Below are 15423 nucleotides of genomic sequence, written 5' to 3'. Positions count from 1 at the left end.
CTAGACTAATTGAACTCAGGTCATGATGAGTGTGGGGGGAAATGAACTACATAACAAGGATAAGGACATATTTTTATTAATCATGAAAGCTTGTAATAAGGTCAATAAGGCATTGATCTGACGCAATGAATTTGGTGATAAATCAAGAAAAATATAATGGATGTTATATGAGCAAATAGGAAGGAAAATATCGTTAAAGCCAGCTTATATAACCCCAGTGTAACTGGTAAAACTGAATGTGATGTGAAGGTACAGTCCACCTCTATCAACTGTTAAGCCCACCACTCGCTAAAACTGCAGATTTGGTTTACTTACAAAATTGTAAAATCTATCTACACAGGTATAACATTAAAATTCGTGAGACTTTAGAAAAATGTTGAATTTTATTGGATACTGCACGATCTTGATTGTAAATTATATTACACGTGAAATTGCCTTTCATACATGTTGATATTCGGAAATTTCCGTCTGAATGTACATTGTAGGGTTAACATTAACGCCAATTATAGAGTGTTGATGACTGCGCAGGCCCGTTGCAGAAAATTGAAGATTCTCTATTTCATATTTTCCGGTGTTTAGTCCTTCGTCTTCTTATCTTGCAGTTTTAAGGCATCATGTGTCTTTACCATCATCTACAAATCATGTATTGTCACAAGTAAGGGAGATTCACGCTGACAATAATGAATCTTCCCATCAGGATTTGCAGCAAACTATGGCTGAACGTGATCAAAATTCGGGGTAAAACACAATAAAAAGCATCACGAACGTATTGCACCTATGAACAAGTTATTGAAACAGAGAGCTCGCTACAAGGCGGTGTAGCAAAGATATAGGCAATTATTATTATTCACTTTAATTCACGCTGTTGAAAAGTCACCTATAGGACAAAAATTTACGAAAAAAGACAACCACATGGAAACAAAGGACAATAAAAAAACAAATAATGAAGAAAATTTGAAATATCTAAACGGTGCGGCATATAAAAACTGTCTCCAGTAATATTGCAATCCAAAATAGTGAGCATCAGACATGAGTAAACTCTTTAAAAGCCTATTGTCAGCACATTTCAGTCTTCTGACAAGACTATATACACTAAATGTACTATTATAGTCTACGGACAAGGCTAAGTACTAATTTTCTTCTTCTTTGTAATGGCTGAGTATGTAGTACAAGCGCGCACATATTCACATCACCAGAGAGAGAATTAACGCACCAAATGTATGTTAAAAGGGATTTTTTGTTTTGACCCACGTATTCTTGAGTTAGGAATGAACCGGCAATTGGCATGGGTTACCAAGTATGCAAAAATTACCAGGGTGAAACTGTAAAACCTCTTCCTTCTTCAAAGTCACATTTTATTGAAGATGAAAAAGTTGAATTTAACGGAAAACTAGGCCTGCCGTGCCATATACCAAGAAAATATACTATTTTTCGTAAGGCAAAAAGTAGTTCATTCTGCCAACCTCCTTCAAATTGACTGGTCCATATATCAATCCTTTGGGATATTAGGTGTGGAACAAGGTTCGTGATGTATAGATAATATTGGCCGTATAAGAACGTGACTGATAGGTGGTAATGGTGCAGAATAGTGTTCATAGAGAGCCGTAATGATGTCAATTTACCGTCATTGTAATCATGTGAAGTACAAGTGGTTATGAAGTTACCCGGTAAAAAAAGTGCTGTGACCCGGCGCCAATTGCTACCAGTTACAAGACCCGAAGACTATTTTCGACATAATCGATGCACTCTCACGTTCTTCAAATTGAAAACAACTCTTACAACTTACAGTAATGGCCAGGAGTGCTTTTCTATGCACGCGACGACCAGGAGTAGTGATATCAGTGTATTATGAAGACCGTACTTCTGGGCATTTTGAATACTTATTTTCATTGTGCATCTCCGGTCAAATGGTTTCAAAAATACCAGTACGCCACTAGTATACAGATTGATCGGCTAACCTTCGTCTATAATTTTGAGCGACACACGCGTACGATTAGCATCACTCGGTCCGCACGGCTTGGTTCGGTCGACGGAGAATTGTCTCCCCTATACCATTCTTGACGTAGGGTATCTTCCCGAATAAATACCCTTGGCTAGCGAAGTTACAAGATTTTAAAAATCTATTTCATAAAATTATTACGCAAAGACCACATTTCCTTCTGAGCAATACCTGTCGATATATTTTTCAGATTTTTGGAATGAAAGTTCTGTTTGTTTGATTATTTGTTTGTTTGTTTTGTTTCTTGGAGGGGGTTCACACAGCTATATTCAGCATCGATCATACAGAGTCGAGAGCTAGAGTTCACCGCACGCACATACCTTAACGCGGATTGTACTACACGCGGCTTATATACATACTGTAACTTTATGACATTTTTAATTTAACAGTAAGACACAGATAATCTTACACTGTGTCTTGCATCAGACGGTGGAAACGGAAGTGTCTTATCGACGGTTATTGCATGTCCTTGGGATTACGGTAAGGTCGAGCGAATTATACTACAAATTAATTCGGGGCAACGTGCTCGCCCTGATTCGGCCTGTCATCAAACAAGAAAAATATTATACTTAAGTGTGGAAGTGTGGACAGATCACAAGAATATTATCCGATAAAACGACTTCATAACGCTTGTGGTTAAGATTGAAACAGCTTTAGTAAATTAAATAGTAAACTGAATTCTCTAATTTGTGGTAAAGATTAAGACTTCGGTGAACTACGGGACCTAATGTTCTGAAAGTCTCGACGTCTCTGGATAGCTCGAAGAACAGTTTCTGTGAACATGCCCTTTATCTATTAATGACATAATTATACACACATGACTTGCTTCATTTCCACGCTTCCCATGAATTCCGGCCTCGCATCTCTTTGTAGATATCGTTATTAGATGTAAGGCGAGAGATTACTGCAGTTTTCAATGGGCATGGCCGCGACTATCTCCGCTGTTCCGTAGCTTGCCTTATCACACACAAGTGTGATGCGTCACATTGGCGATGCTTTTCAAGACCAGACGTTCCTCCGAGAATTTCACAATGCACACGCCTCAATGTGTTTCATTCGTTCCCAATAAAATTTGACTTCAAAAAGAGGGTTTTTAAATCGCGTTAAACCCCTGTAGACTTCTTGACATTGTCCGCTCACCTCAAAGCGTCCCGATTATGAATAAAAGTGGTGTGGATTAACACTGGGCCAAAAGAACATCACAAAACCGGACTAAACCCTGTGTCTGGAACAAACAGCCTCTCGTGTCTAGTTTGCAATTAATCACTAGATAATACATCGCGGGGAAAACGTACTTTACAAAACTACTATCGCAAAGACTCCAGCATCTTCTCGATCGATCCAATCCGCTGACTTAAATCTCCCAAGAGCACAACGTCAGAATTGCAATCCGAGGCTGCCATGCCTCGCACTACAAAAACCTTGACCTAATTTTTTCACCGGTTTTTGATTTATTAACATAGTCTTTACTTTATAGCTAATAACGTTGTAAGTATCCTCCTCTAATTCTAAGTCAATCTTATGATCACTAAATAAAATGTTTATTTTCATCTGGAACTGGGTGTTTTAGGTGAGATGGAACGATAAAATATACATACCCCCGCCGGCGTGGAGTTAGCTTCATCATTGTCTCATGTTTCAGTTTTATATTTCAGAATCAAATACTAAGGCTGAATAGTATAAACATTTTAGCAGTGCAAAGACACTGACATGGGTATATATGTCGTCAGCATCGTTATGCACATTCCGAAAGAAGTAAGTTTTGTTATTCTTTTGTGAGAAATCGATCAGAAAGTTATGAAAATTTAGCATTGTAATTCCAAACTTTTCTGAGTGGCCACCACATCGACATAGATTCATTTTCTTCAAGGACTGTGTAACAGTGCACGAACATAGTTAAATGAACCGAGAATTGCGTCCAACGTACTTCAGCCAATATCAAGTTCAAAGACCGGTTGAAGATGCAAGTAGTGGCGTATAAACTCGAAGATTTGCAGTATCGTGACTTGCGGATACTTCCCGTCTTGTAATTTCACCAACATATGCAACTTACCGCCAAGCGTTGCGGTTTTGTGACGATGACAAATATACAGATATATCTGCAGGCGGTAATAAGAAATGCAACTTTTCATCTCATTCACTAATAACCTGGAGTCATCTACGAATATTAAAAGTTGCTCCTATAACTAAGTATGCTACCTTAGATCACTGTCTAGGCGCCATCCTCAGTTTATTGCTCTTGCATTACCACCGTTCCAGAATGTAATCGTCAGTTGTCGTGATACATGATGTATACATGATGTATACAATGATCGTGACTCCTACAAGCGAAACGCATCAAAGACGTGATTTAGCTGTCGATGGTCCCCGGATGATTTATTTTTCACCGGTAAATGACCTAATTTCTTGGGAAAATTTGTGAATTTGAGTAAAAAAGATGTGAAGGTTTGTTAGCCAGCACTTGGAATTCCATGTTGTAGTCGCCACAAAAAAGTACGTGACAAATCGTCAAAATAATGTTCGCGGGGATTCGTCTGCTCATGTACACAAATACTCTTACAAGGGTTATTAGACAAATACCGTGGAATGCATGCCAGTAAACAATATTTTAAGAACGTCAGAGCATGATTTGTAGGGGCCAAGATTGACCACAATACGACGAGCATTTCAAAATAATCTGTTACACAGATTACTAATGTTAGTCATCGGCGCTGACAGCTGACAACTTCTATATACCAGCTGATTATTGTTATTTCAATTACTTTGTTTTTTTCGGACATATTTGTCCATATAAACACATGTGGTACGTAGAGTAGCCAAAAGGAAAAAATACGTTCGTTCACGGATTTACACCCGGATCTATACATACTTGCTAATTATAAATGATTGACTTTTCTCGACAGATTACACAAGTCAGAACAGTAAAACAGGACACCATTTACCATTTCGACAATTCTATATTCACTGATTGTTAAAGTTTTACAGTGATTGCAAACAGAAAAAATGTAAGGGACAGACAGCAAGTACAGAAAGTGATGATTTTCAAAAGTTACTTAGTAAGCTTATACCTGCTGTATATTTTCCCGCGTTTTGCCCGCGAGAACTTGCATCTCACCAAGATTTGTGTAAAATAAGAATGTTGTGCGTATAGAGTTAGTGGTATATTAGCAGGTATCCAGCTCATACTATCCTGTGAAGTAGGCGGGGTCGATAATCGATGTAGCAAATATCAGCTGTATACCCGATAACAGCTATTGGAGACTAACCGTACAATGTGGTGATGTTGCAAGTTAATCACGCACTGGTTTCACAACTGTAGCTTTACTGAAAGATACCATGCAGTTTGAAATTCATGCAAACATCATGTATTCATTTTAATTAAACAATGTCGAGGGCATGGGGCAACGTATTTGAGCTGATTGGCATCTCCCCCACATGGCTACTTTATTCAAGAGGCTGTTTGTCTAAAAGTCCCCTTCTATCATTTTGTTGGCTTTGTTAGTCAGTAACTATTCTAGAACACCTTCATTACATAGGCACTGGCCAGTATTTTATCACTGGTTGAGTTGAGCTCTGTTGATTACAGTTCACGACGGAGCATCTGTCATTGACTTCAGCCAAAGACACACGTAAAAGCGAGTTTCAGGCAAATGTTATACGCTAGATTATCGACAATATCACGGCAAGACTTTGGCCCACCCATATGCATGAGTGTGTCACGCACCAATGTCAACATGGAGCACACAGTAATTAGAATGCAATGGAGTAGATGAGCACATGTGTGTCACGTGTCCGACTGAACGAACACAGACCGGCATGACAACTTCCATGGTGGGCCATAAACCAAGACGCATATCGCAATAATATGTTTGAAAAAGGAATGCTGAGAAGAGAAAAATATTGATGACTGTGTGGCACACGTGTTCCGGAAAGGAACTTAGGGAAGAGAAAAAATTGTGAATATTATGATTGATCGGAGATATACATAAGAACTTACATAATAGGCTGATAAACCGGGGATAATACGACTGACTGAAATGCATCAGGGACATGTCGTCTGTACAACAGTCTCTGCAGCTTAACTGTCAAAGGCCTGCACATACACAGTACCTCCATGAGTGGAGAGACTGTGACATATGTTTTCAAATTTTTGGGAAGATAATTTTAAAAATTAATTTGAAGAAACGTTATTCACTGATGGGCGAATCCAGGGCGTTGTGTGATTGAACAAGAACGCGTGCATGCAGCTGTAACATCTACGACCATGTAAAGGGCTTTGCGATGCTAATAAATGTACGCATCACGTAATAGGGCCGCTCAAATTAAACATGTAACGCTAACTTGTTCAACTTATGCATGCATACAACGTGCACATAGAAAAAATGCTTATGTGGAAAAAACAACAACAACCCTCCCCTCCCAAAATATTGTTCAAGTCCCCTCTGGAGATGCTCGCTATTAGTATATATCTTCAACGCGCACTTTAAAAAAAACGGACGACGTCTTCATCAATAGAGCAAATGGGGGAGACATAAACAGTGCTCAAAAACAGCTATAGCATTACTAAGCAAACCCAATGATTGGAGATTTTTACTATGCTCCTGCCCAACACAACGATGGCAGACATGCTGCAATTTGTAGGTCTGAAATAGATACGAGCTGACAATGCTTCGCGATCAACGCAAGACTGACCATCAGCATCAGATCTGAGCTTAACGTTTCTTTTCGTCGAAATATTGAACCTGACTCAGTCGTTTCCGTTTCTTGTCTTTAGAAAACTTTAAATCCTTTTAATACAATGTGTATGGGATTGTAAATGTACTGTGACGTTTATTCGTCGAAAATGAGAGCATCCGCGATCACTGTCAGTGCGTCCACTACACTGACGCTACAGACACGTGACAGATTGGTAGACGGTAATTTACTTATTCAGTTATTTAATTAAGACGCGAAACAAGCTCACAGACATACGGCAAGATCTAGAGTAACGTTCTGATGTTGAACTGATAAGGTGGTTAGACTGTCTATCTTTATGCCGCGATCAGCAAAGCTAGGTCGAGTTTAGCAACGCAAACATCCTTACAAATTCTACACTCGGCTTAAGGCACTCTACAGAGCCACTAAGCACGCTGTCAAACAGTTGGATTATTGTACTTATGGTTTCTCAACGGGATTTAGAGATGTAATAGAGCAGGGATTTCTAAAGGGAAGATATTGATGTCTTGGAAACAGAAAATCTCAGCAACAGCACCTGACTTTTGAGATATGCATTTCTCTGTGAAATGTAAGAATTCTCTTTTCACGATGGCATTTCCATCATCGGGCAATGGCGTATTGTACATGTATAGCATTTCACAACACTACGACGGTCCTGGTTATTCTTTTGCGGCAAATATGCCACCGTTAATATGCAGGGATTCGGAAACGAGGGACTTGCCTTTTTCTTTGGGATTACGGTCACCGAGAGCCATTCAAATATGCGCAGACGTCACAGCTAGTGGCAAAACAACCGCAGGAGATTGTGTCATCGCTGGTGATCCCTGCTTTGAAGTATCGATTGACGGGATTGGATTGAATCGTATCCGTAAAGCGCCTCGGGTTTACCACGATGACGTATACGAATGAAATCATGTGTACTAATTGAATATACCTTAACCATTTCTTGTTTCCTTTGGACTGGCGTGCTTTCAATGGCGCCGCAGTGTAGAGTTTCATTCATTCAAACCAATATTCGTTCAGAAAGAAGAAACGTACTTGGGTAGCAGAACTGGTGGTGGTGAATGTTTCGCTAATAGTCTGACAAAAGGAACGTGGGAACCGACGAAAAATCCAAAAAATTCACACTAAGAAATCTCTCTCGTCAACAATTAAGAACCCCGAGGGGTATATCAATGGCGTATACGCTGTCGATGGTTGAGCACAAAGAGCATGTTATTCCTAGTTCGTGTTTTACGGATTATTTTTATGAAGATCGAAGGTTTCGCACGCGAAACGTCGGTGACCGTTTTGTAAACTGTTGTTGTAGAGCTGTAACTCGAAACTTTCAAGGAGTTTCGGTCCAATATAAATCACAGACGATGTTAAAGAAAATCAATGTAACGTTTTGTTATGAAAATGAAAAGCACTGTTGGAGCCTCCAACGGGACATTTATTTCCAATCGTTATTTGTGTCGCAACTAATTAACCGTCAAACCTGTCTTCCAAAGGAAGTTCATGGCTTAGGGTAACATTAACCTGAGCACGGAAATACATGCCAGAAATGAAATGTTGTAATGCGTGGAATAATGTATATGATACTGCTTTTCAAGATGTCTCCTGACGAAATTGTTTATATTTTCCCCCTTTTTTTACAGATTCGTGGTTACTGGGGTATGGGTCATGTACTCTGTGTGTGTTACCTAACGCTGGACGTTATGCTATGTACGGCTTCCATTCTCCACCTTTGTGCCATAGCTGTCAATCGCTACCTCGCCGTGACCTTCCCACTTCGCTACTCACGTGATCGTGCGACGTCACGTCAGCGTATCATAGCAACCATAGTTCCAGTTTGGGCAGTTTCAGTGGCTATTGCCCTTCCTCTCTTCATCAACGGTTTCGCCGCGCCGAGCAATGTAATTAGAGAAAACGGGATGGCATGTGGGTTTTTCGACTACACTTTTGTTATCTATTCATCCATGGGTTCTTTCTTCATTCCCTTGTTAGTGATGATTGTAGTTGACATACGTTCAGTGAATTTGCTACGCGGCAGGAAACAAGATATTCGCGCTGCTATGCCGAATCTGACGTCGTTGCACGACTCCTACTCGGACACACAGTCGTCGGAGAAGGACGAGACCAGCGCCCTCAATCTACGGAACGCCTCACCCCGTCGCTCAGTCAGACTCAGCCTGATGTCGGCCAGCGTCGGAGGACGACGCAGTCGCGGGAATTCATATGGAGGCGTCAGCACCGAACTGGTGACTATGGAACTGCACCGCTCAGCCGGATCGAAGGAAAAAAGAGCCGCCAAAACATTAGTTATTGTTTTCATTTGTTTTGTCAGTCTTTGGTTACCGTTCTTCTGCATCAACATTACGATTGGGTTTTGCCCACATTGCAACATTCCTAGTTCCGTGTTTCTAGTGTTCACTTGGTTGGGTTATGTGTCTTCAGGAATCAACCCCTGCATCTACACTCTATTCAACAAGGACTTTCGTCACTCGTTTTACCGAATTCTAACGTGCCACAAAAAGAGCACGCCTGGCAGTGGCAAGTCGACGGAATCGTCAGGAGCGTATTCGGCCATGAGGCCTATAACTAACAGCACCAAACCATAAGTTTTTTTCAAATATTGCCATATATATATATATATATATATATATATATATATATATATATATATATATATATATATATATATTATAATATATATATATATTATATATATAATATATAATATAATATATATATTATTGTATGTAGTCTTGGCCAGTAAAACGTGGTGATGTTACGTTATAAACTTTTATTCAGAGCGACTTTCAGTTTCAAGAATTACGCCGTCGTTCAACAAATTCACGAAACCAATTATATGCATCGATTTTTTCAACTTTCCATCTTGGTGTTACGAAAAACGCTATTTGCTGCTATAATCCGAGGTGTGTGATTGTATCTGTCTCCAAGTGGACTACGCATTCTTTAACTTCTCACCATTAACAAGCTACGGTGACAATCATAACGAAGTTGACATTTTCAAAAAGTGCGTCTTCAATTTGTTGTTCATCAGTGACAGGTTTGCAACAGTGTGTTACTTACTCAATGATATGCACACTGCACTCTTACTCAACTTTTCATACCAGCTATAATCTGCCGGCGGAGTTTCGACCTCGGTTTTTCTTGAACAGATTCACCTTTCTCGGTTTCTACTGATACAGAGAGGATCCTCGTGATTTCTATTGCAGTTCGATGATAAAAGTAACTCGATCCGGTTGAAGGAGAAACCAGTCAACTAACTCAACACATTTTGACAAGTCGTATTTGTGACGTTGTTGTAGAGTAGCTGATAGTAATTCTGTATCGACAGATTCATGACATTCCAATCTTAGAATCTCGCCACTTCCTAATCGGGCTACATGAAAACATGCAAAACAATTGACTCGGTGTTACTTTTTGTTATCAGTAGAAAAAAAAACTGCGCATGTTCAGTGGCGACATCTTTTCCATAAAACGCAGTCATCGTTTCTGTTTCGGTCAAGGAGGACATGTGAATTGGAGACTCACTGATTGAATAGGAAATCCTTAGCGTAGATTTATACATAATTAGAAAAGCGATATCGTAGGGTTCTATTTCAGTAAAGTTGTTTCAGAGTAAAATGTGTTACTTTTCAAGAAAAAGGATGAAGTTTCTGATTCTGGAGCCTACACTCAGTGTCTGCATAGACTCGATCGGTTCCATATTATATGCTCGTGTAGCATCGCCAGGCGGCTTGACTGTACACACGGACGAAACATTCCGATGATTTACCGCTCCTGCACTGAGTTCAAACTCTGAACAGCGGCTCAAGATGGCCACGTACTGAAACAAAGGATAATTCATATCATGGCAACTCTATTCAGGTAGAAATGTTCTAGACTTTCAGTATACGCGCTCGCCAAGGACATGCCTTATTGTCAAGGATCTAGATCAAAAAAGCAATGACGACACTTTTCAATAACGAAGGAGTCTAAACTGCTACGAAGTTCCATAGGCCCTTGAAGGAATCACGTATAAAATTTCTGTTTTGCCCCTGCTTGGTGGGCTAGCGCTGAAGTATTGTATCATGTACGATAAAAAACTGAATGATACTCACGTTTTCAGCTACTCAAGTATCATCTAACGGTGTTCAAATGACAGTTAAGGTTTACCCTCTCTCTCTCTCTCTCTCTCTCTCTCTCTCTCTCTCTCTCTCTCTCTCTCTCTCTCTCTCTCTCTCTCTCTCTCTCTCTCTCTCGTGGCTTTTTTTGCCCATCACTCAGTACTTGAAAAAGTCCTAATGTTTAGTGTGTGTACATAGTGATTAACGTGTTTCAAATATAAGGGGTCGCATGCAATCATACGAAACCAGCAGTTATGGAAATATCATAATCCAACGACAAATACTTCTAATTTGGATGTACTCAGATATATAATGAACCAAAGCATCGCAACGAAGGCGAACGCTGAGAAGTGATGCATTACACTGATGTGTCTAGCATATGTAAGCAAGTCGAAATATTCCTCGAAACGTTTTGTTTCAATTCCACTTTGGGAATATTTGGAATATTTGCTACAACCTAAAATCTCTTCAACTAGACTATAAAATCGCATTAAAAACACTACTTTGCAAATCTTTAAAGGGACAAAGTCGGCCATTTTTCATTAATTTTGTTTGATACGAGATACTACTTATATTGTTTGATATGTTGAAAGATACTGAATGAATGGGTGACCATGCATATATTCCACCCCGGTTTTAGACACGATACAAGAAACCATCGCGAAAATGAATTAATTGTCATGACCATTAATTCATTTTTGCGATGGTTTCATTTAATTTGTCTAAAACTGGGGTCGAATATATGCATGGTCACCCATTTATTCAGTATCTTTCAACATGTCAAACAATATAAGTAGTATCTCGTATCAAAAATTCACGAAAAATGGCCAACTTTGTCCCTTTAATCTTAAAATTCGAGTCTCAGATAATGTATCGGTGGCAGTTAGCACGCCTGAAGAAAAATGGGCCACATACTCCTTATTGTATAAATCAGAGCTTTTCTGAAGGTGCCTTTGATAGTAAAGAAATACTTTAAGGTGTGATTGCATTGTTTTTCGGCGAATTATTTCCTAAGCCTCGCCAGTAAATGACCAACCTACATGCCTCCTTTGCTATATGTACGATGTTATCATAGAATAGTGGAAAGTTAAACAGTCTTTAAATGTACAGCGGAGAGCTTGTCTTCCAATAAACACTATACTTGGCTCTCAGCCGAGATCATTTTAAAAAACAATCATTATCGCAAATTGTTATGATTATTTTCTTTTAAGAAAGCAGTGAAATAAAGTTCAATCGTTACAGTAACGTAGATCTGTCTTTTTTGTGATTAGTTTCTGAGTGCATTTATTGAGGACGTATGAATGGATCAAAGTACGCCCTTTTCGAGAACATTTTTTCATCAATTGATGTAAAATTCATCAAAATATCAAAATTAAATAAATTGCATTTCTTTCCTAGTACTTTATCTTCGACAATGTGTCTAAATTCTAGGGCTGGGAACAAAAATAACTACTAGACAGAATCATATATTGCTTCTGTCAGCCACACACAGCGGAAGAGTTTACTTTGGTGCGGGGGGGGGGCTCTCCATCATTCTACTGATTAGTTAACATTATTGTTTTTCGTGTCATTTCAATATTTTACCCCAATCTCACCCTGTCTGCAGCATCAGATGAAGCGGTTTAAGCAAGCTGAGAAAGGGGAAAGTGAACGCGACCTTTGAACTTCCACAATAGGCCAGACAGATATTTAACAGACAGTTTTAGATATATGTCGAGTGAAACTAGCAAAAGTAATCTATATTTATAAAGATAATTCCAATGATCAAGAAGAGCAATTTATTCAAACGTCGATATGTCGAAAGTGTTTAATGCATGTTATATGTTCCCACGGTAACATCAGTCTGCATGGGAAATTAAGAGTGAGGACTATTTCAATTTTAACTAAATGCCATAGAAACGGTTTCTTGTTGCCATGGAAAATAGCCTCGTTCAGAAAATATGGTCTCCGCCAATGCCTTACTTGTTTTTTAAAAACATGTGGCGACAGTCTGCTCATGTTCGCAAAGAGAAATGACCTCAATAAATATGGCCGCCCCAGAGCAGATTTGTATTTGAAAAATAAAAGATCTCAAACCGAACAGCATTACATCTCTTTATTGCATTACAACGTGTATAGAAGTATTTTAAGAATAAAACAAAAAGTCCTTAACATAGATAGATAGATAGATAGATAGATAGATAGATAGATAGATAGATAGATAGATAGATAGATAGATAGATAGATAGATAGATAGATAGATAGATAGATAGATAGATAGATAGATAGATAGATAGATAGATAGATAGATAGATAGACAGATAGACAGACAGACAGACAGACAGACAGACAGACAGACAGACAGACAGATAGATAGATAGATAGATAGATAGATAGATAGATAGATAGATAGATAGATAGATAGATAGATAGATAGATACTACGTACGTACGTACGTACAGACAGACAGACAGACGGACAGACAGACAGACATTGAGATAGATGCATAGACATACCCTTGAGGGAGGAAACCAAGTTCTTGCAATGGGCTACTTTTGACACAGACTTAACGATCATTTTGAACACTAGTAGTTAAACAGCTGTGCTGAGGTAATTTATCTATTTCATTGGTCCCGTTCGGAAGACGTATATGTCATGGCCCTTATTTTCAATTGAAGGTAGGATCCATAATTAAAGAATTTTACTCACACAGGCACTATAAATTACCATCACCTGGATTTTAAAAAGTGTCGAAAGTTTTGACTGGATTGCAACCGAAAAACTTTGGCATTGATTAAACACAGGAGGCACGATACACATATTCCCGCCATTAAACCCAACTTATATACTACTTGTATACTTCGGGTCTTGAGTATGAGAATGGCGGATTCTCACATACTGTTGGTGGGTCTCAGTAAGAATTAAGAGCACGAATTGCTGGGTATTTCTTCCAACCTTGGGAGACGGTTTTACGTATCGCTTGCCACAAATCAATAAATGTATAGAGTTGGTCATTACATGGCCCCGAAGACATACATTAACCATGCAGAGTTTACGTAAACAAATTTTAACGCGTAAAGTCACCACGCCGGCACATTCTGACTCAGGCTTTCTCTCTCAATCATTCATCTACAACATATTCGATAAGTGGCGTGGGAATTTTTTGACTTCGACATCAGTTGTATGTAATATGCAGTCATTAAACACTTATTCAAACTCAGGGTCGCCATACCTGTGTCATTGATATATGGGTGTCATGCAATGTTAGCAGAAATTTATGACGTCATATTTTCCTGCGGCTCGCTTACCATATCGAGATCAATCTTAATGGTGGTGGTAATAGGTATTTTCCCTGTTGTTTGTACTATCTGCTGAGAGTATTTGCATTGATTTGCTCCTGACGTATCGTTGAATACAGCAGAGTAGGAACCCGGTTTCTCGTTGATATTCAATCTGACGACGGCATTTTAAAAAAATTGAGTTTAACGTTATGAGTTATACTGAACACGAGACTAAAGGTGGCGAAATCATATTTTAACTACTGTGCAGATTAATGAGAAATAAAGGTATTCGTTCTGACAAGATAGAAAAGTCGGGGTTCAGTTCAGTCAAGCGTCAGTATCATTTCATTAAGTCTTTGCCTTCGGGGATATCGGATAATCAACAACTCGGCTGTTGAAGGTACCATATAGGTTAATGAAGTTCGGCGATTAAAGCCCTTGCAAAATATCAAAAATAATTAAGTTTGAACGGAATACAAAATTGGCGATACAGTAGCCAGAAACTATCAAGTATGTGAATGTACTTTAGTGTGAGGGCGCTATTACATTGAGAAACTGTACAAGTAGTCTACAAACTGAACAAACAAACTGGGCAGAACATCGAACTCGCAACTAAATTGAGTTTCAATTGTACATAAGAGGAAAGTTATGTTTATATTTGAAATGAAGACGACCGTATATTATCGCTAGGCAAGTTTCAAGAGCTTGAAACAAAAAAGCTACACGACTCATGTTTTTGTTTGATTAGTGGTTTCAGGAAATTTTTTTATGTATTCACTCACAACCTTTATAACGGTTAAAAAGAACGATGTCATAAGAATAACAAGCAGAATGAAATAATCCTAAGCTTATCTAAATTTTGCGAAACATCGACTGACAATTTTCAGGAATAAAATTATTCTATAGCATACTAGAATGATTAGCATAAAGCTTGGTCATTCTCTTAATTTTTCTTGTATAGTGGTAGACATAAATATTCAGACTCAGAAAAACGAAGATTTCATACATATTAAAAGGTAATTTGCAACCCATAGCTCTATTTTGAACATACTGATATGGAATAGAGATGGTCAAGGACTTGTCCCCTCCCGATGTTGACCTTCCATAGAAACTACCGTCTTACGTCGTTGTGTACTATAACGGTAAAGAGAAAATACTTACAAATGTATTGGGACATTTTTGCCAATCAAGGCATTATTCAGCTGAATGTTTCAGTCAAAGAGGTGGCACCAACTTAACACCACCATGGTTTGGCCTAAGCCCATTGTTTACCATGGAAAGGGTGGGCCTCTGTACGGGGAAATTGGTGGGATGGAAGAATTTAAATTCTCAG

General features: G+C 38.8%; 1 protein-coding gene across 1 annotated transcript in view; it reads left to right on the top strand.

The window, feature by feature from the left end:
- LOC139119622 (5-hydroxytryptamine receptor 2B-like) overlaps positions 1-9327 on the top strand; it is a 55716-nt gene extending 46389 nt beyond the window's left edge. Inside the window, exon 2 of the mRNA XM_070683465.1 lies at positions 8353-9327. Coding sequence (XP_070539566.1) covers positions 8353-9315 — 963 coding nt within the window. The 3' untranslated portion in view covers positions 9316-9327. The remainder of the gene's footprint in view (positions 1-8352) is intronic.
- Positions 9328-15423: the final 6096 nt, after the last annotated feature.

This window comes from Ptychodera flava, chromosome 20, assembly GCF_041260155.1.
Source record: "Ptychodera flava strain L36383 chromosome 20, AS_Pfla_20210202, whole genome shotgun sequence".
NCBI classification, from domain to species: domain Eukaryota; kingdom Metazoa; phylum Hemichordata; class Enteropneusta; family Ptychoderidae; genus Ptychodera; species Ptychodera flava.
Note: the sequence above shows the minus strand (reverse complement) of the source record. Positions and strands in the feature narration are given on the sequence as shown.